The sequence below is a fragment of the Pantherophis guttatus genome, chromosome 2 (assembly GCF_059756535.1).
Source record: "Pantherophis guttatus breed Tessera chromosome 2, ASM5975653v1, whole genome shotgun sequence".
Lineage (NCBI taxonomy): Eukaryota > Metazoa > Chordata > Lepidosauria > Squamata > Colubridae > Pantherophis > Pantherophis guttatus.
Genome location: NC_142064.1, coordinates 31,945,238 through 31,970,660, shown reverse-complemented (window position 1 = coordinate 31,970,660; position 25,423 = coordinate 31,945,238). Strand labels below are relative to the sequence as shown.

Genomic DNA, 25,423 nt, shown 5'->3' with positions numbered 1-25,423 from the left:
CATGTGAAAAATGGTGTTGCATATGTGTACAATTCTATTTGTCATGTAATACATTTTGGGTTTAATAGGCCTATTCACCTCTTAAGCTGAGAGCTTACTATATATGAATACTTAGGTGAATAGAGAGAAATGTAAACATTTGAAACATCTATCATGGTGGCAACCAGTAGCAGCCATAGCTAGAAGGGTCTTTGCTCAGCTTCTGGAAAGGTGTGAAAAATGTCTTTGCAGCCTTGCTTGAGACTCAGACAGGAGCATACAGCCTTGGCTAGTGCCCCAAAAGCCCTGCTCCCACATTTTAATTAATGTTTACCCTGATTTTTAACTCATCATTGCCTTATTTTAAATTTTATGTACTGTTTTTATGGTTTGATTTTATCTGTATACTGACTGCTCAGAGTCCGTCTGTGAGGAAGAAGGGTTGTTTTAAAAATGTATCAATAGATATTCATTTTTTATGACCAGAATCACATCTGAACAGATGATGGTAATCTTACAGGAAAAATGTAGTTAATATAGATAATAAATTATGAATCTGAATCTGAGTGAAATTGCCCTTCATTGTAGAAGTTTTCAAATTTTTCCTCTTCAGTTTTTCATGTAGGGAAAGTTCCAACACTTTTAAATACTATTTGGTAATGAAAGATTCTTTTGACTCTCCCAAAGCTGTCTAATATCTAAGAACAAGAATTGAATCAACATCTTATGTTGATTTTCACCTTCCATAGGAAATACAGTTGATAACTATACTGGAACTTTTGTTGACATAGAATTCCTTTTCAATGTCATCAAACAGCAGGAACTAAACATCAAGAGCTGTGGTGGCATAGTGGTTAGAATGCAGCTGCAGGATATTTCTGCTGACTGCTGTCTGCCTGCAATTTGGCAGATCGAATCTCACCAAGCTCAAGGTTGACTCAGCCTTCCATCCTTCAGAGGTGGATAAAATGAGGAACCAGATTGTTAGGGGCAATATACTGACTTTGTAAACTGCTTAGAGAAGGCTGCAAAAGCACTGTGAAGCGGTATATAACAGTGGTAGGTTGCTACCTGTTCACCCCAGTTTGGGTGAACTGATAGCGGCGGCAACGGGAGGCTTCGCCCACCCACAAGCAAACCGGTAGCGATGGGTTTTGAAACCCGTCCCTGGTATATAAGTCTAAATGCTATTGCTATTAAGATATAGGAGACATCATACTAAATTTTACAAATCTAACAACTCCAGATTGGTTGGCACACAGTTATAAACAGATTGGAACATATTTTCTGGAAATGCCCAATAGGTCAGGGTCTTTTTGGTTGTAACTTTGAAGAATTTGAAATTTTATATTGAACTCAACTATTATAATGAACACAAACAAAATTCAGCTGAAAAGAATGCTGCAGACCGATTACAGTTAACAAGAATCTTGATAATGCAGTGATTAGGATAGTGTGTGATAATGATTTTCAATGTTGTTTGTGCTTTTCAGGTAAACAAATGGACATTTGTTCACTATTCATTTTAACGCCTCACTGCAATATGAAGGAATAATTTTTATATTTCCTTTTTGACTGAAAATGTCTGCAAATATAGGAAAGAAACTATGTTATTTCAAAATATCTATCAAGAAGTGGATCAAGAAGTAGCAGAAGAAATATAATATTTTCTGGTTATGGTGCAGTTCTGGAGTGGAGTTAAAGCTATAGCACATAGGTAGCCTACATCTTCTAAATTATGGAAATTTTTTGGAAGACGTTGACTTGGATTTTGTGCTTAATTATGGTATTATCAGAATATCACGGTGACAACAGACTTTCATATAGTTCTCAAGGTAGGGATTGAACGTTTTAAGTTAATGTCTTTTGACCCATATTTAATTTGGTTGCAGTCCTAAACTGCTTTTTATTTTGTATGTCCCAATTTACTTCTGAGTGTTCATATGTACAAATCACTTTTAAAAAAAACATTGATATATTAATTGTGAGAGAAAATTTAAATGAATTGTGATTTTAGTTATTTTCTCTCAGGGCATCTAAATAATATTTAAAACTTTTAGTTAGGAAAAAAAGTCAATATTTTAGTTTGTTATGTAATAATAAATCCTCAGTATTCAATTATTGCCTAAGTAACTTGAAGTAATATTAGTCTTAAAACATTTGCTTTTTGTTTGCTTATTGAAGTGTGGTTAGTTTACAGATCCTACAGCAATAGGATCATTAAAGATCCTATCTGCATTATAAGACATTAAAGTAAGCTTGTTTGTATGTTGACTCCCTAGTTAACCTGAATAGAGGTATAGATCATGTGAAAACCTGCAAATATCTAATTCTTCTACTGCAGTTTATTTAGGAATCCTTTGTGACATGGAGAATTACACAAGGATTGTATGCAATTGTATACTTTATTTTAATGACTAAAATAAGGCATCAAACTGGGACATTATTTATATTTCTAATTATTTGAAATCAGTGGGAATTTTTGATATTGGATTAGCCTTTATTTATTTATCAAATTATTTTTATTCAAATTATTTTTATAGACGACAAAAATATGCAAATTTTAGCAGCAAATACACAATAGAGAAACAGATTTTTTAAAATTAATACTGGGTAATATTTTTGTAAAGAAATGTTGATTCTTAAACTGAAGTTGTTTGGATATCATAACATATAAATAATGTTGTATTATTCCTTTTGATATCCTTTTTTCTTTTTTTCTTTTTTATGCCTGTTTCTTGGATTGGTTTACCATGTGATTTGAAAGAGGAATTCCTGTCTTATCTTGAACACTATCAACTAACAATCCCAATAAGGGTTGACCATAATGGAGCCTTCCTCAGTTTTACTGTGAAAAATACTAAACCCAGTGGAAGAAAGAAGAGGAGTACTGAGTTTTATGACCAAGAACTGGCAATTTCTAAATTATTTTTTAAACTTTCTGCCTATGGCAAGCACTTTCATTTAAACTTGAGTCTCAACACAGATTTGGTCTCCAAACACTTCACAGTAGAATATTGGGGTAAAGATGGACCTCAATGGAAGCATGATTTTTTAGACAACTGTCACTATACGGGATATTTACGTGGCCAGCATGGTACATCTAAAGTAGCAATAAGCAACTGCAATGGTCTGGTAAGTGCAAATTATGTACTTGTCAATATTCTGAATTGTTTAATTTTGCAGAAAGAAAGACTCTGTGTCCATACACCTACTGTATTTTAACATCATTGTGGTACTGAAAAAAAAGTTAAGAATATTTGTATCAGTTTAAAGTTTTAGTGAAGCATTAGCAAGTAAAGTGATTATTTTATCTAATGTTACCCCTCCCCCCATATTTTATCTGTCCCCCACTGATACTTGTATGAAACTTTATGATTATTATTTTGTTGTGGGCAATAGTCCTGTAAACTCTGTTGGTTCGGGTGGGCAAAATGATGAAACGTATTTTGCTTTGCTTTTTGTATCTTAAGTTTTTGTGATTACTTTAAATTATTTGTTTAATCTTATGCAATAATAAATTATTTTTTAAACGTTTGGTTGCAGAATGTAGTAAGAACTGTATAAGAGGGAAGTAAAGCATGTGTGAAAATAAATGAATGCTCACATTGAACAGGGAGAAAATTAATGATGTATTGGTTGTTTAAATAAATAAATTATTTAAATAAATAATATTTGTGATAAAGAGACGTTTGTAGGTTCAGAATGTAAATATTTTTTTGAATGCAGGTGGTGCTACATTGTTGGCTGAGTACCTGATAGCAACTTCTAGACAGGGTGTATGATGAAGTTCATGGAAATTAAAATTAATGTTTCAAAGACCAGGAACTAGGTTTGATAGGTTTTTGGAGTGAAAACTTGCAAATTATTTATTTGCCAAAAAAACAAGAGTAAGTAGATGAATCAATGTATCTAGGAATAAATTTAACATCCACATGCTATTCCCTTTTGAGAGAGGTTAAGATTGTAAATGCTGGTAGAAAAATAGTGGGCAGTATATGGTTGCAATGAATTAATATTTATCAAAAATAACAAAAATGGCTATGTATTAAAGAATGGTTATTAACGGGAGACAGAAAAGTAAGTTGAATGTACTGGGAATGGGGTACTGAAGAAGCGTCCATTATAAACAAGAAGAGATAGAGTCAGGAATGAATGACTATCGAATGAATGTGTATTGAATGAATGAGTGACTAGACTTTCATAAGTAAATAAATGAACCAACCTAATGCTTTCAATTTATTTATTTAACAGGGTTCTCTTTATCTAGTTTTAGAATGTATTGAGTACAGATCATGTTTTAGGTCATATTTATATAGAAATATTGAAAATTCAAAATAGTTCATATAGTTTTATGTGGTGATTGTATGTATGTATGTATGTATGTATGATGTATTATGTATGTATGTATGTATGTACATTTCAATCTCTATACTATTATTCCTTTCATTTAATTTGTCTACGGACTACCTTAGGACTCCCCAGCAATTCAAAATGCTGTACAAATAAAACAACCACTGTAGCTAAATAGTTTGCCTGCAGTAAGAATTTAGATACAATTTTCATACATTTCTTGTGTGGTATAGTCATGATTACATTACTCTCACTGTTTTCAGTAGGTCTTTCCTATATGGATCAACTCTGGCTTCCTGCTGATGTGGGCAGATGTTCCATGAAAACATCTGAAATGCTTATATCACATTGACAACATCTGTGTAATTTTACAGATGTTTTTATTGGACAGAATCTTTTTATGGAGAAAGTAGTATAAGCTTCTCTTATGAACTGCACAATGCAATTGCCTAATACTAGCAAATCTGTTGGCACAACTCTTTGGCTACAAACATGAAAACTGGGAAGGAAAATAACTGTTTTTTCAGTATTAGTGGTAATAAATCACAGCCAAAGGGATAATCCAAGGATAAGCTGTATTTTTTGTAAGTGATAATTTGCTGTCACAATTCTGTGTTATTTCAGGAGTGAGTCTTATATGGAAATAGACTTGTACAGTTGTACTATAATTCAAACCTAAAAATAACTGTAAAGCACTTGGTTAGAAAATGGTAAAAGAGCACCATGTTTGGAGAATGACACACTGCTTATTACTGTAGTAAATCTAAGTATCATCTATAATGTGAGACAATCATGGCTGGTTTGCATATAGGTCTCTTAAAACTTTCATAAATTTTCTACAAATAGGATTACTCATTATGATTTCAAAATATTAGAATTAGGTTTCTCTCTATTTTTCATTGACCCTTATTCTTTTGCAACACTGATCAGCATAGCTGCAGCTTTATTAAGTTTCTCTTGAATTATTTTTCAAAGCAACAATTCCACTAAAGTGGATGCTAGCCACTTTAGCCAGGCTAGAGTTTGCTATCCTGAAGAAGAAGGTGCACCTTTACAGGTTGCCTGTACCTTCCTAAAGGCCATGAAATAAGGATGGCATATACAATACACCGGCAAGACTAATAAAGAATTAGTTTTTCTATTTTAATAACAAAAATACCAGTCAAATGGTACACTATGTATTTATCAATTTTGAATAATTTTACGTGAGGAGAAAAAAAGGAGGAGGACTGGAAATTCTAGAATTATAGCTCAATGCATTCAAGAAGTTAAATAAAAGAGGAATAGATAATCTGATGTTTTTTAAATAGTGAAATGTTTTGGTCTAGTGATTAAAATTCCAGGCTAGAAACTAGGAAATTCTGGGTTCTAGTTCTGCCTTTGTCATGAAAACTGACTGGGTGACTTTGGGTCAGTCATTCTCTCTCAGCCCAACCATCTCACAGGGTTGTGGGAAAATAAAGAGGAAGAAGGTGTATTGGATCTATTTGCCACCTTGAGTTGTTTGTAAAAAATAATAAAGGCAGAATATGAATGAATGAATGAATGAATGAATGAATGAATGAATGAAAGCTTTCCTTATTTAAAAAAAAGGTGAATGTAAAATGTATGTGGCTTTTTTTGTGGCCAATCATACTGTGCGGCCATTTTGAGGGGCAGGACTGGTTTTAAGACATACCTGTCATTCTCTAAATAGTCATTCTTGGATCCCATTAACATTACTGGAACATGCAGTCAATTAATGATGCTTCTCAACAGTTTTTAAGATGTGTGGACTTCTGTTCCCAGAATTCCCCCGGTAAGCTTGCTGACTGGAGGAATGCCAGCAGTTGAGGCACACACATCATAATTTTTTTAAAGTTGAGAAACACAGACTTAAGACATCACAATCTTCTCAGCCATATTTTAGTGTATGATATTTGTATTTTCTACATCTCCTTACTTTTAAGAAAAGGAGGCTAATTTCTTCTCAACTTCATTATCTTCCCTGATTTTGGCACAATATAAATGATCTCACTTGCTTCCTGACATTTCTGTGAGGTAAAACAGATTTATTACAATGATTTCACACTTAACCTATAAACTGTAGTTCATGATGAATTTTTATCCAGAGTAGGTCTCAGTGTGCTTAGCTGAGCAGGGCAGCTGTTCTGTACGAGCTTTAGCTGTCAGTACTCAATTAATTATCCTAATAGAATAAATAAAGGTCTGTCTAGATAGGATTTATTTTTCTATCTATGTGAGTAGATTGGATGAATTTATTTTAAAACCCCATATCTTAATGCATAAACATATTCAATTAAAGAGTGCTAATTTAGCTGTAACTTTTTCCTTCAACGAATGTTAATCATTCTCTGTATGAATTGGAAAAGGTTAAGGAGAGAAAAAAAAGAGGAATTTCTCTTTAAATAAACAGGACTTCTCAGGGGCATAAGAAAACTTTCATTTTAGGGGACTTCTTCTCCCTCTCTCATGAATTGGTGAAAGCTGTGGTGCTGAGAGAAAGAGGCAACTCAGAGACTGCCCTATGATTTATTATACAGATAGTCCTCACTTAGCATCCACAAATGGGACTGGGAAAAACGGTCACTAAAGGTGCAACATGGGTTGGTTTTTATTTGTTTCATTTATCAATTTGTATGGCATAACTTGAGGTAGCTTGCAGAATAGGATTCGGACATCAAGTAAAAAAGAAATTAACAAAAGAGCCAAAATGAACAGCAGAATACAAGATTATTATATTTTTAAAGATAAAATTGGTTAAACATTCAGATGACTAAATTATTCAGCATAAAATATAAATTATTGTCAAAAGAAACAACTAGGATTGTTTGCATAAACTCTGCTATATAGCCATAATTTTCAGTTCTTTCAGTATTTTCCTTTGACAAATATATAAATACTTATCTTATTTTGTAAAGTTTTTATGCTTTTAAAGAAAGAAAATACAATTTTAATCTATTGATGGGCTTTAATATAGTATCCATAGGTCTTTCTTTCAGGGAGGTTAATTTTTTTGGTGCAGTAATTCTTAATGTTTTCTGCACTTGTTAGTCCCATGGCTTAATTGAAACAGAAAACCATTGAAATATATTCTTGAACAAGCCAAAACATTTTTTACTTTTCTACGTTTCTACATCAAAAAGCCTGGACTGAAGTCATGGCCCTCATGATTTTCCTGTTACTTTTTACGTTCTGTTCTTATCAGTGAACATTTTCCCTGTGTTATAACACTCAAATAGTAACAGTCGAAACTAAACATAAATTAATTATCAGTTTATTGTAGAAATTGAGGAGTACATCTGTTTTGATGATGTGCTGGTTTGTGCAGCAGTGGTGGTTGGAATTTAAACAGTTTCTATAAGTAATGTAAATAACATGAATAATTTTGATGTTGTTGATTAGATGGTATTGGATCAAAACAATACATTTTTCTTTTAATACTTTTGAATACTTTTGTAATTCAAATATTTACAGTATCTTATGAATGTATTATAATTGTAGCTATTTTAATATATTGATTTTAATATAGTGATGGTCTCTGACTGGCATTATCTGAGTTTGGAAGCTAAACATGGTGAAGCCTGGTTTTTATTTTGATGAGGCAATACTAAAATATAGGCTAATATGAGAAGTTGGAAAACATCTTGGAAGAAGATAATGGCAAAACACTTCCATTGCATGTATCCATTAAGTCATTTAGACTTGAATTCAACTTGGAGACCTAATCTTTTATGGTATATTATAGTAAATAATCTATAATATCTGAATGTTGATATTTTCTTTGGATCTAATTATTAAGGATGACTGTGATTTCAAGAAAGGTTTTTTTTTTTTTTTTGCTGTTTTCACAGTTCATATTTAAATTGTTGCCATGCCTGTACAACATTGAAAACTGTGTATTATATAAAATTGGATGTCTAAACTGGTGGCAACTCTTTCTATAAGAAAATATATATGTCTATGGGAGATATGTATGAATCTTCAAATTGAATGTTAATTATGCATGTATAGTTTTGTGCTTATTAATAGCATTTTATATGCTTGCTTTCATATTGAAATTAAGTTAAAAAGTTTAACTTAATTGGGAGACTAAATTATATATATTAAAATAAATGTTTTATATATTTTAGATAACTTTTACATACATTTTTTCTTTTTTCCTTAAGCATGGTATAATTGCTACAGACGATGAAGAATATTTTATTGAACCCCTAAGGAATACAAGTGAACAGTCTGATAATTTTCATTTTGAAGTTGGCCATCCACATGTAATTTATAAAAAATCTTCACTGTATCATCAGTTCTTCTATGATCATACCCATTGTGATATTTCAGGTAAATATGTCAGAATTCCAGTAATAATTTCATTACCAACTATGAAAAAATACCTAGCTATTTTAATTTTTCATTCAAAGAAAAATACAATTTTTCTGGCCTCGCCTAAATCTTCTCCCTTTTAAGTGTAAATTTTAAATTTTTACTGTATTTTAAAATATGGGTATTTTAAATTATGGGTATCAATTCAGCCAAATTTATTTAATTCATTTTATTCGATTTTAAATTTTGCATATGTATGTGTTTTATTTTATGGCTGTTCACTGCCCTGAGTCCTTCGGGAGTAGGGCGGTATAGAAATTCAATAAAATAAATAAATTATATATTGTGTTATAGTTTGTTTTGTGGTACTACTATTTTTTCAAGAATATCACGGACTCTCAGAACAAAAATCCAAAATACTGCTATCTGTTCAGCTTCTGTTAAAGCAGCTAAATTATTATCAAACAGAAAGCTCTATGCAGTTATCAATAGGAAATTCCTTATCAGTTCAAACTGTAAATCTATTTGCAAGTTTCTCAATCAAAGCCTTTTTTATCAGAACCAGATTAGGATCCCCACAGAAATAGGTTTTCTAGTTTAAGATGAAGATTGTAATTTTCTCTATGGCTTTATTTATTTTATTAGTTTTTAATTGATTTTGATTCTTTTATTATGACATTTAAATATACATATTGCAAGTCTTGGCTTTGAGAGGATTTAATTTTACTAATCTTGTTTCTATATATTTATTCATTCCTTTATGTGCTTCTTAAGAAAAAAACCTGATAAAATATGTTTATGTTCTTACATGTTGTTAAATATGACTTATTCCCTAGTCCTTTTGGTTGGATAAATGAAATATACTCTACATGGGTCTACCCTTGAAAAGTATTCTAAAACTACAACTGATACAGAATATAGTGGCATTGTTAGTTCTGGAAGTCCATGGGGTACATGTAACACCTCTGTTGTGTGAGCTGCACTGGTTACCAGTTTGTTTCCAGGTCCAGTTCAAGATGTTGGTCATTACCTTTAAAACCCTTTATGGAATGGGTTCAGGGTATCTCTGGAGCAATCTCATTTCAATAGGATTAGCTCATCCCATTATGAGTCTTCATTTTACTGACTTTGGAAGGATGGAAGGCTGAGTCACCTTGAGTCAGTCAGGATCAAACTCCTGGCTGTGGGTAGAATTAACATTCTAACCATTCCACCATCACCATTTATATTTACTGTTTTATACCAAATTAGGTTTATACCAAATTAGGTTAAATTTTTAAATTTCTAATTTGTATAATTTGTGTTATGGTTTAATTTTTAAATTTTTCCTATGCTGAATAAAATATCAGTTTGTTTAAGAAATTGGAACAAAATAATTTAAAAACACATGGATATATAATATATAAATATATATTAAAAGAGCAGTCAGTCATGTCACTAATTATTTTGATTCCTAGAAGAACTCACAGGAAGCAGTAAACCTTGGTGTCTGAACAATACTGCTGCTTTTCCAAGTCTTCTACCAATTAATCAGACTTTGGACAATCATCATCGATTGAAGAGATCAATAAGCACTGAACGTTTTGTGGAGACGCTGGTAGTAGCAGACAAAATGATGGTGGGATACCATGGGCGCAAAGATATTGAACATTATATTTTGAGTGTTATGAATATTGTAAGTTTTATCCCTCTACATATTCATGTAACTTATTTTAACATTACAGGCTGTAATGTTATTAAATTTAAAATATAAAGATATTAGTACTATGAGATGGGATGGGCTGAGAAAAAGTGACTGACCCAAAGTCACCCAGCTGGTTTTTCATGGCCCAAGGTGGTACTAGAAGTCATAATCTTCTGGTTCCTAGGCCAGCACTTTAACTACTAGAGCAAACTGGCACTCAGTGATATTTTAGTTCTGTGCCCAGGGCAGTATCTATTAATTGGACGACCGAGTCATAAAGGGTTGACCTTACTGCTACATCCCCCCCATACCAAATAACCAGTTCAGTTAATAGGGTATAACCACCACACTGGCATCTACTTTTCCAATAGCAAAAGCCTCCACACAATTAGATGCTTCTTTTGTTTACATGGGACCACATCACCAGTCAGTTTGTATCATCTGGACAGGGTACTTCCCTCTAGGTCAGCGGTTCTCAACCTGGGGGTCGCAACCCCTTTGGGGGCTGAACGGCCATTTCACAGGGGTCACCAAAGCCCTCTCTCACCCCCCCCCGCCTTCACTCACCCTCACCCTCTGCCTCTTTTGGATCGTCTGGTCGCCGTTCGCTTACCCTGCCCACTCCCAATCTATTGCTGCCTCCTGAGTCCCAGTTGATGGCTAGAGGAAAAAAAACTGTTTAAATTCTTGCCGTGGGGCTTCAAAGGGCCGCCCTATAGCCAGTGGTGGGATTCTGCCGGTTCCGCCCTGCCCCTTGGCCCGCTCCTCTGCACCACTATTTATTGCCAATAAATAGTGGTGGGCGAGCAGCGGGCGAGCCAGCAATTTAACAAATGGTTCAGTGTTTTTTTGTAATTTTATTGGCCCGCAGAGCTTCAGCATAGGCTAATTAGCCCTTGATTAGATCAGCTCCGACTCTCAGCTGATTTGCTCTCAGCTGTTTTGCTCAGGGCTCTGCTGCTTGCTGGATTTTTTTCCCCTAGCTATGCTGAAAAACGAAACTGAAAGTAAAGCAGGCTGTTGGCTTTGCTGTTCCTGCAATGTTGGAAAACTGGGGAGGCAGATTTATTTTCTTTTTCCTCACCAAAAAAGGTAGGTGCAAACAATGGGAAATTTAAGGAAAAAGAGGAGAGTTCAAGATTTTAAAACACAAAAGAAAAAAAAACTCTATTTAACTAGGGAATTGTAATAATTGAGATACTATTAATTGTTTATTGTGTTGAAAGCAGAAAAGGTTAAGTTGTGGTTTGGAGGAATATATGGGGGAAATTATTTGGTTTATTATTATTGGTAAATATAATTAATTGATTTGTAAGAAATTGGATTACATGGAAATAATTGGAATATTCATATTCATATTGATTAATATACAAAAAAAGTAGTTATATAACTAATTGATTTATATTAAAATGTTGAATTTATATTAAACAACTGTAATATTACATAATTAACCAATGTGAGGATGGATATAAAAATAGATGACAATGGGAAGGGGTATAATATAGAATAGAAGGGGAAAATTGAATTTGATTAAGATTAGAGATGAGGATGAAGGGTAATATTGGTTTTTTACAAAAATAGATGAGGAATAAATATGGCAAAAAGGAAACATAGAAATTGTAAATTTAATTGAAATGACTAAACACTGTTTAAATTTGTGAACCGGCCAAATACTCTGTTCAGAGTGTTGGAAGAAATCTCCTTCTAGGTTCTGCTCCAAGTGGGGAAAAAGACACTGGAAACATGGAGACTGCTTGGAAAGATGGTTTAATGGTGGACAGGATCACATGGCTTGAGTTCCTGAACAGAAAAGGGCAGATACAGTAAATCCTCTGGTTTTTATGCTCTCTCTGGCTCTGCATTTCTTGGGGCCACGAAAGAGTATCCTGATTGGTTGTCAGACTCCCAGGGGGTGGGGATCTTAGCTAGCCTTGCTGGCTGATGGTCACATGTGCTTTCCAGTTCACATGTGGTGAGTTTCTGCTGCTATTGTGTAGAGGGCTAATCCTATCTTTATTGGATCTTTGGCAATTCCTACTATGGTTCTGCCTGAAGGAGGTAGATCTTTGTTATGTAGAATAGACTGGCCCAGGCCTTAATGGCCCATTGACAAAGGGTGGGGGCAGGAAGATGGGAGATGCTTCAAAACATGTTTATCCCAGGGAAATATAATATTCTGCCTTTTTCATATTTCCTAAAATATTTCACTCTTCCAGGAAAGGGGTGGGTGCTAACTTCCTACAAAAGAAAATACATTGTATGTTTGTATGTGTGTTTCTAATTATTGTTATTTATTCATATTTGTTCTCTTTTATTCTTTAAAGTTTAACAATTCATTCTTTATCTTAATATCTTTATATTTGTTTGGGGTTGGCTTTCTTCCCTTTCTTGTTTTTTATTGTACAGCAATCTTTCTCCTCAAACCTACCACCTCTCTCTTTTCTTTCCTTCTTACTTTCTCTTCCTCCCCCTCTTCTTCTCCTCCCTACTTCCTCTTCCTTTCTCCTTCTCCTCCTCTCTTCCTCCCTCTCTTACCCTCCCTCCTACTCTAATTTCTCTTCCCTTCCTTCATCCCTCTCTATTGCTGTATCCTTTTATGCATATGGACTACTCAGAGGGCTGAAAAAGTTATTTTTGACTGGTCCTCGCACTTTTGACCAGATCTCGAATTTACGACTATCCTCACATTTTACATTTTTTGCTCTATCTTACCACCATGGTGAAAAGAAGCAGTTGTAAAAAGAGTGACATGGTTGTTAAGAATGCTGCACAGGCATAAATGTGAGGATGGTCATAAGTGTGAGGACCAGTCAAAAGTGCGAGGACCTGTCAGAAATGACTTTTTTCAGCCCTCTGAGTAGTCCCTATACACATAGCCATGGCCACCCAGTCACATGACCAGCTAGCCACGCCCACCCAGTCACATGACCTCCAAGCCATGCCCACAAAATAAGCCACGCCCACAGAACTGGTAGTAAAAAAATTTAGAACCCACCCTAAACATGAGGAACTGTATTAAAGGGTCACCACAACATGAGGAACTGTATTAAAGGGTCGCGGCATTAGGAAGGTTGAGAACCACTGCTCTAGGTAGTTGGGGGCAATAGTCCTTTTCTTTTGGGGAGGATTAAATAAATTGCACAAATGCCAACTATCTCTTGTACCTCTGTATAAATCGTTTCACCTGCCCAATTCTGCTTGAAACTCTGAGCTAGTGCTTCTGCTCCTTCATGGGCTTTTATCAAGTAAAACCACTTTCAGGCATGTTGTTAAAGTAGTTATTTAAAAATCAAATTGTGTGGTAGTTCGGTTTCAGCTGATTGTTTCAGTATTACATTTCTTTTTCTGGGTTGGTAACTTTTAATTGTTCAGATGTATATTGCAAAGAATTTTAGAAGGGAATCCTGTAACCAACATCAGCCTAATCCTCCATACATTCTTTCATGTAAGGACAAATTTGTGTTTAGAATATGTAGATAGCGTCTGTTAAGAATCACTATACTGTAATATTGTAAACAAAGCAAATGTGAGAAATTTAGGGCCATTTTACATTAGTTGCTTTTCTCAAGGGCAGTCAGATATAGAGCACATTATACTAATCTGTATGGGAGGTGATTGAAACACAATTTATTGTAGCCAAATTTATCTTTTCTTGCAAAAGTAAAAGGGAACACTGTCTGGAAAAATATATATCTCAAAACTGAATGTAACATTTCAGGGGGAGTACCATAGTTAATATTAATATAAACTTTTTCCCTTATTTTTCAAGATTTAAATTACCTAATTCTTAGAGTGTTAATAATCTACAGTTTATACTGAATAAATATCACTATATCCAAATAATATATTGTATTACCTACATGTTATGATAAAATAAAAAAATGTTTTTTAAAATAAAAACTAAATGAGACATGAGACATATTTCAAAACTAACAGGTTTTTATTTGTCTGACTTTATGTCTTTTCTTCTTTTCTGGAGGTCAGGTTGCCAAACTTTACCGTGATTCCAGCCTAGGAAACGTTGTGAATATTATAGTAACTCGTTTAATTGTCCTCACAGAAGATCAGGTAAGCAAGTTCAGATGTCTAAAATTTAAGTAATACAAATTAAATGTGATAAAATATGCCTAAATATTGTTTGGAAAAAATGTTTAATGGTAAACATTTGCCATTACCAAGAGTCATCTGCATTATTATTTTGAATTTGGAAAGATTAGGAAAGTATTATTCAAATAATTGAATATTAGTTCAATTGAATATCATGAAAATAACATAAGTGGAAGATTGGAGTTCTAAAATGTTTTCATAACTTGTTTTTTGGTCTTGAATTTTGATATTGTAAAAACCTTCTAAATAGTACTTTCCTCTGCATAACAGTATTTGCTGTAGGAGGAAAAGATAAATATTGGACTGACTCTATAATCCTTACTTTTGGCAAAATCAATTTGAAGTTTGAAATTAAATCTTTAAGATGCATGCACAAAACATACTGTAGGGCAGATTTAACAGAGATAAAAATTGGCAAGAAGAAATTATTCCTAGAAATCACTGCTTCTAATTACAGATCATATTTAGACTTCAGAAGTCTTAACCGCTGACCCTAGTAACTTGTTTGGAACATTTCTGGTATGCATGTTGTATTGCAGCCAAACTTGGAGATAAATCACCATGCAGACAAGTCCCTTGATAGCTTCTGTAAGTGGCAGAAATCCATTCTCTCTCACCAAAGTGATGGAAACACCATTCCAGAAAATGGAATTGCCCACCATGATAATGCAGTCCTTATTACTAGGTATGATTCACTGATTTTTTTCTCCTTTCTGTTTCTCATTTATTTGTGCTTTTAAAAAATACTAAAGTATAAGTATTTGTAGTAATCACATCAAGATGAAAATATTGTTTATATTGACATAGTAATACAATATTCAATAATAAATCATACAGTTCTGTCAGTAATAGATAAAGCATAAAGCCTACTGCATATGAAATGAAATAATATAATTGTATGTTTAATAGTTTAAAAGTATTTTAGACTTTTTATTTTAGAACAAATCAAGACCAGGACCCTAATAAGTTCCTGTTCATGGACTTCTGAAAGATGTGCATTCTTCTATCTTTTTTGTAGTTTTGAGTTTTGGAATCATCTTATAGATATATCTATCAAACAAGTTTTAGATCATGGGGTATATCAATGGAAGATAGCTTTTGCTTTGTATACATGGCTTATGGCTGTCTGCTGAGGGAAATAAGACCTTGGTCTTTAGTTGTTGAACTTCAAGATAACTTCTTAATTTATTAATCATGTTTTTATCACAGAGTTCAGGCACATGTAAATAGGAATTGTACTATGCTGACCTCACAGTTACTTTGTGGGTAGGTCAAAAGAAAATTACTTGCCTGAAATAGTTCAATCAGCTTCTGGATTTATATCCGGCTCTTTTTGTATTATCTTACATCTGTTAAAACAATCCAGTGTGGCTGAAAATATACAGGTGACTGACAGATGGCAGCAAAATGTTAGAATTTTTGTTGCTCTTTGCTGCCACCAGTGGGAAAATATCTGATATTTGCAGTTCTGGTTGTCCTAGCACCATGATGGTGAACCTATGGCATGCGTGCTATCTCTTCGGCTAGCCAGCCGTCGCCCGTTGCTCTTCCAGGTTCTGGCCAGCTGGTCTTTGCGTATGCAGGAGCGCCAGAAACTGGAAGAGCAGCTCCCTGAGCTGAGGTTCTGGTTTCTGGCACAAACATGCGCGGCAGTTAGCTGGTCTTTGCATGAGCATGCACGCCAGAAACTGGAAGGCCAGGTGACCGGTGTGCATGTGCTGGAAACTGGAAGATTAGGTTCATGGCGCGTGTATGTGCATGCCAGGGAACTGCTCTTCTGGTTTCCGGCACTTCTGCATATGTGCACCTGAGAGCTCCTCTTCCAGTTTCCAGCACTCCCCTCTGCGTGTGCTCCCATTTCAGCACTCAGTGCCGAAAAGGTTCGCCAACACTGTCCTAGCACATATATTCTGTGTGTTCATGAACCTCACTAAAATAATTTTCTTTTACTAAGGGAATTCATGATAAAATCAATGTGTCTTACATATTTTAATCAGAATAGAATTCTTTATTGGCCAAGTGTGGTTGGAGATACAAGGAATTTGTCTTTGGTGCATACGCTCTCAGTGTACATAAAAGAAAAGATACATTTGCCAAGAATCATAAGGTACAACACTTAATGATAATCATAGGATACAAATAAGCATTCAAATCATACTAGAAAATAATCAATATAAATTGTAAGAATACAAGCAAAAATGTTAGTCATAAGTGGGAGGAGATGGGTGATAGGAACAATGAGAAGATTAATAGTAATGTAGACTTCGTGAATAGTTTGACAGTGTTGAGGGAATTAATATAGTAAATAGTAATTTAAGAATAGTAATTGGGTGAGCTACTTATTTTAAGAATTACTATTCACAGCTAATAAGAACTGTCTCAGCTTCCATGGTGTTTAGCTTTTTCTGTTACAAAAGCCTTTGTTCAAGAATAATCACATTTTTGGAAATAGTGTTTGTATTCTTTCTAGTTCTTTCAACCAAAGTACCTGCAAAATTTCCAAGTGAGTTATTGACATGACCTTGCTTTTCTTCACAAATCTTCAACCTGCACTCTGAGGGCATTGTTTCGCTTCGTTTCTATATAATAGTTTTATTTTGTCCATGCTAATTGACAGTTTTAGTCTAATGTTTAGACCTAATGTAACAGGTCTAATGATTGTTTTCAAGTATTCTTTTCTACCTTAGAGACCTTTTAGAGTCTCTACTTTCATATGTAGTAAAGTTCTTCATAGTATTTTGTACTGTGCATATTATGATATGAGAGCACATTTTCCCCAAAAACAACCGTGTAAGGTCAAAGTATCTTTGGGACAACCATGACTTGGATGACTAAGAATCTCCATAGACGTCAGATGTGGTGCTTATACAAAAAGACTCAAAGGTGTTTGAAAAAAATACATGAAAATATTCAGAAAGTTCTAAAAATAAGCATCAATTTAAAACCACAAATACTTTTATTAAATATGATTCCAGATAATATAAATGAAAATCACAAGAATTTATTAAGGTATATGCTAAGAATCAATCGGGCCCAATATTGAAAAGCAGAATAAATAGAACTTATTTACTTGGTCCAAAACATAGTATAAAAATATTCAAATAGCAATTAGTGGCTGGGAAAAAGAGGAGAGGGGGACTGCTGGAATGCTTTTTAAATATATATGGGTTTTTTAACTTAGAAACATTTTTATATAATCATTATTTGTTTGTGTATCTCCTTTTCCTTTCTCTTCATTTTTTTTTGTTTGTATATTCAATAGACTTTAGATTACATTTTTACAATGAAAAATAATATTTCAGAAATTATTTCCTTACATTATTTAAAAAATCCTGAGTAAATGGAGATGTAGTAAAATTAATACTTTACTTAAATATTTCTACAGTCCAACACTTGATTCCATTTGGGAAAAGTTATTGTATATATTTTGTCTTGTATTTCCATTAATTGAAAAGTTTACTATACAACTTTTATACTATACAACTACAAAGAGTTATTTTTGTGGACTTCTTTCAAGAACCAGTTTGGTCTAGTGGTTAAGACATCAGGCTACAAACCAGGACACTATGAATTCTAGTCCTGCCTTAGGCATGAAAGCCAGCTGGGTAACTTTGTACCAGTCACTCTCTCTTTCTCAGCCCATAACTTTAAGCTTGGGCAACAAGCTAGTGCAGTGATGGCTAACCTTTTGCCATCGCGTGCCAGGAGAGGGGGGGCGGGGGAGGGTTGCGTGCACACGTGCCCATGCGCATGTGTGTGCAACCCCCTCCCCCCTCCGCCCCGCTCCTGGCACATGATGGCCTGGTTTTTCTTTCTTACCTGGTTCCAAATCCTCCAGAACTTCTCTAGGAGTCTGTAGGAGCCTCTCTAGGAGTCTCTGGAGGCTGGGGACAGGAAAAAATGTCACTTCCTGTCCCACCGGGAGTAGGGACCTCCGTAGGGCCTCCAAGAGAGTGGGAAAGGCTGTTTTCGCCATTCCCAGATACACAGAGAGGATCTGGAGCCAGGTAAGAAAGAAAAACGGGCCTTCCCCACCCCCCCAGGCCCTCCAGAGGCAGGAAACAGCCTGTTTCTCTACTTCTGGTGGGCCCAGAAGGCCTGAAAATCAGCTGGCTGGCGCGGGCATGCGCCCCAGAGCTGAGCTGGCATGCCCACTAATATGGCTCCGCGTGCCACCTGTGGCACGTGTGCCATAGGTTCGCCATCACGGAGCTAGTGTGTCAATTCCTATCAAAAACAGGCCCTGCAGTTGCAGAAAAGTGCTAGGAAGAAAAAAAAAGTGAACTTCTTTTCTTTTTAATATAAAGACAACACACAGACAAACATACACCATATAATATTTTTTTAAAAAGTCACTTTGCTAATTTAAGAACTGAATATTCAAACTGGGCCATTGGCTCAAAATTTAACATTATATGAATAACATTGCACAAACTTTAAACTGACATGCTTTTCCACTCAGCTGGCAGAGTTGCAAGGTGGAGATTAGAAACATATGGTTCCTGTTATACAAAAACTATAGTTTATCATTACATTTTAAAAAATAATGGTGGTTGTAAACTTTGTTTTAATAAGAGCATATATCATAATTTGATTCTGTTTTTTAAACAAACCATAGTCTAAATTAATTAGAGGCATACAATAAATTGAAGTTAATGTTGTTTAGGAAACAAATGCTTCCTATCTCCTTTCTGCTAGGTTTTAAGGGAAGGGAAACTGAAGGTGTTGTTTTGTGATTTAGGAAATAAATAGGCATATTCAATGTTTATATTCAAGCATATGGATTCTGTAGCTATACATTTAACTTTTTTCTTGTGAAAAAGCATTATTCATTGTATTTATGTTGTTCAGGAATTCAAAGTGATGGAATATATTCACATTCAACAGAACATATTTTGATGGTATTGCAATTAGAGTACAAAAATTTCCATGCTTAATCTTGTAAAACATAGGTATTTTCTTTCCCGGTCTTCAGCAGAAAGCAAGACCAAAACACAGGGCTTTTTCTCTTGGTATTCTTCTTGGACTTGGAAGTATATAGCAAGTGAAATCATAAAATCATTGTACACTTTACTGCCCACAGGTTTTTTTGCCATAATTTAAAGAGAGACAAAATAATTTCTACTATTATTTCCAATGATAGTGACAATTCAGATAATCTGCTTCCTTCCAATCCATAAATTTTTAAGAATTTATGCCCAGGACCATATTAAGTGAATTAAATATTCATTTAACATTCTCCTTAGCAGAGATTCTTGGAAAGTTATGGATTAGAAGGAAGCAGATTATCTGAATTGTCATTGGGATAATAGTAATTAACAAGCATACAGTGAATAAAAACAAACAAACAAGGATAGTGGGTTGTCCGATCTCCAGGGAACAATGTTCCTGAGGGTGAATGCCACAACAGAAAATGTTCTCTTTCTCAGCCTCACCAATGGCATTTTGTAATGGATGGGATTAAGAGCATGCCTCTTCTGCTACACAAGCACAAGGATGTCAAACTCGATTTCATTGAGGGCCAAATTAGGGTTGTGTTTGACCTCAGGGGGCTGGGATAGGCATGGCTGGGGTGGGGTAGGCGTTGCCAGCTTGACATCACTCGTGTCGGGGTGCCTGCGCTCTGCCAGCGAAAACAGAACATGGCCCTCCCAAGCTCCATTTTCACTGGCAGAGGATTGCAGGAGGCTGTAGCAGCTCCATTTTCACTGGCAGAGGCACTGCGGGTCGGTCCTTCATGGTTCCCAGGACAGCCCCGCAGACCAGATCTAAGCACCCCACTGGCCAGATTCACCTGCAGGCCTTGATTTTGACACCCCTTATCTAGCACAATGGGTAGTTACAACTGGGGAAAGATGGTCCTGTATGATTTTATTAATAAGAATTTCTTGTTGGAGAAAAAAAATAAGTATCTTGCATTTAATGACACTCATCAAATGAGCTGCTCACAAAACTAATATCATAAGCCATGTCATTTTTAAAATATGGATCGAAGTTAAATGGTGTTTCACTATACTATACAATTTAATGTAACCTATAATTTTTATGTGTCTAAATGTCATTAAAGAATTCTTCAACAAAACTGATCAAATATTTTATGAAACAGGTACAGTGGTAGGTTGATATTCATCGTTAATTGGTTTTAGGAGGGGTGATGTGTACCAAAAACAATGAGTACCAAACAAATTTTTCCCATAAGGAATAATGTAATGAATCACAAGGCAGTCGACACCAACAACTTCTGGCTTGTGCATTGAGAACCAAAGAAACAATGAGTACCAGAACAAAATGTTTGTATCAAAATGCTTTGAGTACCAAATTAGATGAATTTCAAAACAGTTGAGTACCAAGATACCACTGTATATAACAAATATAAAATGCAATGCTTTTAAAAGGATTTTTTCCCAGTGCTGCTTTGGTATTTTATTATGGTCTCACACAGAAAGGAAAAACAAACATTTGTATGTCCATCCATCTCCACTCCCCAGAATATTTCTATCTCAATTTAACAACTACCCTTACATCTCATGAACTATATCCTATAATTCATGGGCTGTTAAGATTTTAAAGCTTTCTAGTACTGCTATAAATTTCCATATATTCTGCAGCAATGACAAGACTTAGCACTAAGGAATCATAATAAATGAAACTTATTTGAAAATCCAGCAGCTTTAGCACTTACAATTAAGATTCTGTATTTTGATTGGATGAATGGGCATGATTTTGGCACCAAGAAGCATCTACCAAAATAAATTAAGTTAACACAGACATATCTTGGCTCCTTTTCAAACATAGAAATATTCTTTTAATTTTTAACATTTGAAATCATTTCTTTAAAATAGACCTATTATCAGTTTTAGAGTGAATTAACTAATCAATTAAAGTACATTTTTTGTCCTGAACTAAATATAAGTTGTTCCAATAGTACTTTGAAGACTACCATGCACTGATTCTATAGACATGACATTGTAGCAAACCACGATAACACCAAAATAATGACATGCATGCAAGGATATCATCACATAAATGTGTGAGAAAGAGTGTCAATAGGCATTTTAACCAATTTTTTATTTTTACTATATCCACTCCACCATATCCATAGTTATATATATGTCAAACAGTTTCCAGTGAATTATTCCTGAACAATATACTCCAAACAAATACATTGCTACCTATGCATTTATAGAAGTAGTACGTATTCAAAACTAAATCCTGATTCCTTCATTTCTCATTGTGAGACTATAAAAGTAAGTAGGGTTTTAATCTGGTCTAAATTACTATTACACACAGTTCTTACAATTACAAAGAACATTATATAAACCAATTAAACTGTTTTACATTCTTACTGAAAAAGTAAAAAACAATTAACTTTTTGCATCCTGATTTGCATGCACATATAGATATGCACAGAATCATAGCACTGAAGCTTGGAAAGTAGCAAGCAAAGCAATACGTTAGTTCAGCATGGTCCAAGAGCAATGCAGGAAAATGAAAAATATACTTCTCTACAGAAATATAAATCATCCAGAAAACTAACATGCTTTTTGCATTTGTTATTTGAAAACGCAACATAATAAATAATACCTATAATGTGTATCGATTGCACAGTGCATGTAGTTGTACATTTGTAACCTCTTTCAAAAGAAGGAAGAACAGAATATATATGGACAACAAGATGGCTATCATTTATCTTTACCTCCTATCTTATCCACTTTCATCTGGTGATAGTAGAAATGGAATCTGTTCTTGCTGATTTATTAGTTAACTGCTTTGAAGGAATTTAAAACGAAGATAGGATCATTGTGCTTGATAGACTGTAGCCAGCTTATCAGTGATTCCATCCTTCTCCCCCATGTCTTATTCAGTCTAGTAAGATGGGAGTCTTCATTTGGGTTGGGGGACTCTATATTTCTCTTTACATGTCTAGTTTCGGAACTAAAAATGCCTTTGTCATACTGCAGGATAATGTTTGCCTGAAGAAAATCAGGGGGAATGCATCATGTTGATTTTCTTGGTGGTTTCATTGACTTTCAATATCATTAACTATGCCATCTTGGAGAAATTATCTGAGCTAAGGATGGATGGAACATCTTTGTTTGGTTCTGCTCATTCATTCCTGGACAAATGTTGACAGAAAGTTTCTGCTCAAGTCTAAGATTTTTACAATATGGCGTTCTTTTATGTCCCCATGTTTAACGTTTATATGAAACTGCTAAGTGACGTCTTTTGGAGATTTGAACCGAAGATCATCAGTAAACTGATGATAACATCTCAGTTTCTCCTTTTTGTCATAAGTGGAAATACTGAATCAGAACATGGTCATACTAATGGACTGATGATGGCTAACAAACTGTTATTTAATCAGGATAGAGGTACTCTTAGTGGATGATCCATCTACCGATGTGTAGACAACTTTCTTTTGTTTTTGGAAATTGATACAGTTTCCTCTAAAGAATTAAATTTGCAGCTTTGGAACAGTCTAAATTCATCTTTGTCAATAGAAGCATCAGTGCCCTCTATAATATTAAGCACCTTTAACCAGTTTATGTTGACAAATCTACCAGTTATAGTCCTACCTAGATAAATATAATCTTGTTATATTGCATGCCATGGTTACTTCTTGAGTTATATGTGTGACTGCGCTTGAGAAAGCTTTGGAAAGTATAAAATGACAGTATTGACTGGAACATGACATTATGAACAGCAAGTCTTCCTTGGTTCTTGATTGTATCTTGTCTCAGTTCAAGTTGGCATTTGTCTATAAAGCCTTTTATAGCATGGGACTGTACTTGGGTCTTTTCAGTGGGAGGTTTTCTTGGAAGGGGTGGGGGGAGAATGTCCTTCCAGGAAGGGAGAAGCCTGATACCAATTATGTTGGTTTTTGGTTTTTGATACTAGGTAAACATGCTTTTATTTAATAATCTTTTAATGTAATAATGCTTTTAATAATCATTTAATATATTGATTTATAATATATTATTATAACTGTTTTAATTATATGGGATATGCTTTTGTTTTCTGATTTTAGTGTTATGCATTTTAATTACTGAATGCTCAGTTTGTTTAGAATTGTAATCTGTATTAGACCATCCTGGTTTAAACTGGGAAAATTTAGTGTTAAATTTTGGTTTATTGTTTATTTTTTAAATTAAAAATAAAATCAAGAAAGAGGATGGTGCAATACTTTAAACTGTGTTTCTCAACTGTGTTTCTCAACTTTAAGATGTTTGAACTTTTAACTATCAGAATTCCCCAGCCAGCATGTTGGCTGGGGAATTCTGGGAACAGATGCCACATTAAAGTTGCTGAAATTGTGGAACATTGCTCTAAAAGTGTGGAACAAAATATCTTCATCTGCCTTCAAGCTGGAAATACTGATAATAATGAAATTAAGGTCAGAATCTTTGAAACTGAGGATGTTCGTGCATTCATGTTTACTATTTGGTAGGTAGTAGAAACAGTTCACAAGCATGTAGCAAATGGCCTGAATGTAGCAGGTCAGAATGAGCTGAAGCTGGATTGGATTCTCAGCTCCCATATAAAAATCTCAATTGCAAAATATTGCTCAATATATTATTTTATTTAATGTGTTGTTCTTCATCATAGCTAATGCTCAGTTTCATATAATTTATATCAATTTTTATAACAATAAAGGGTGAATCTGAAAAAAAACCCCAGTATTTTATTTCTGAGATGGAATACCTGTTTCCCAATCATAATCTTTTAATTTTTCCTATAATTTCCATACAAATTCAACAGTCCTCTTTTATATTTACTTGAGTTCATTATCTGTTTCACTAAATATGATATCAAGCATTTTTGCATTTGTAAAGCTTCTACCCTGTTAATTTTAACCATTAGTTTGCTAACATTTGAATTACATTAATAAAATATAATTGATATTAAATATATAGTTAATGTTTATAGTATTTGTTCTATATGTTATTTATTAAAGTTAAAAATGATTTTGTATTAAAATATTTGTCCACTGCACTTGGAGCATAACGGACAATCTCCATATTATATGTATATGATTTATTTTAAAGTAAAAGGAAGTGAGCTGATACTATAGGGAGTTCACTGATATTCTGTTACCCATGAATCATACTAATTAGGAACCAGTCGTTATCTCTTTAAGGTATTATTTAATATGGCTCTGCTTTAGATAATACATACATTAAAAAGTAAGCAAAATGTGAAATAGTAAGATAAAACATTACCACTCAGTATTCTAAAATATTTAGGAAGGAACAGGTTTAATAGATTTAGAATAATGATTGTTTTTCTTGTTGAAATACTAATATTTTTAAGACATATGGCTATAACTTCCTAACAAAATGATATGTTGTTTTTTAAGGCCAGAAATTACAAAGGTCCACTTTAACGCCTTTTTCTTCCTGGAAAGTCTCTCTATGGCTTGAGACCAGAGGCTATGAACATACTGCAGCTTGTAGTTTATACAAGATTGTAGGGCTGACACTCCAGCTGGCTGCACATAATTACAGTGATTGTAGTCTGACAACTGGAGTTTCACTACAGAAATGTGATCAATATTTAAAAACAGAACTGCTAAGAGGAATCTATTATAAATATATCTATTTTCATTCTTTACAGATATGACATCTGCACATATAAAAACAAGCCTTGTGGAACTCTGGGTAAGGTTCATAGTGTAAGCTAAATGAGTATTTATTCTTTAAATGTTTCTATAGATAAGATGGCTTCCCTATATTTACCTGTTTACATAAAGATAGATTTCAAAATATATTTTACTTTCAAAAGGGAATTTTTAAATTTTATTATTTGTTATTTTCAATAGCTGGATTACTTTAAAAGTCTAGAACAATATTTCTCAACTTCAGCAACTTTAAAATCAGCGGGGATCTGCTTTCAGAATTCCCCAGCCTACAGTGGCTGAGAAACACTGGTTTAGAAATAATCAAAGCAACATTATGTGGAAAAGGAAGCTTATAATGCTTT

The 25,423-nt window shown here is 34.1% G+C and overlaps 1 protein-coding gene across 6 annotated transcripts in view; it reads left to right on the top strand.

Moving 5' to 3' along the window:
* The window catches only part of ADAMTS6 (ADAM metallopeptidase with thrombospondin type 1 motif 6), a 134,716-nt gene that overhangs the window by 28,857 nt on the left and 80,436 nt on the right, over positions 1-25,423 (top strand). For 3 of the 6 annotated variants that reach the window (XM_034440984.3, XM_034440983.3, XM_034440980.3), the window contains 7 exons: positions 1,473-1,814; positions 2,747-3,114; positions 8,502-8,670; positions 10,110-10,327; positions 14,321-14,404; positions 14,983-15,128; positions 25,058-25,101. In XM_034440984.3, the coding sequence (XP_034296875.1) occupies positions 1,718-1,814; positions 2,747-3,114; positions 8,502-8,670; positions 10,110-10,327; positions 14,321-14,404; positions 14,983-15,128; positions 25,058-25,101 (1,126 nt within the window). In that variant the 5' untranslated portion in view covers positions 1,473-1,717. Of the gene's footprint in view, positions 1-1,472; positions 1,815-2,746; positions 3,115-8,019; positions 8,070-8,501; positions 8,671-10,109; positions 10,328-14,320; positions 14,405-14,982; positions 15,129-25,057; positions 25,102-25,423 lie in introns of those variants that run through there. The other 3 variants (XM_087885727.1, XM_034440985.3, XM_034440986.3) reach the window with 2 other exon arrangements.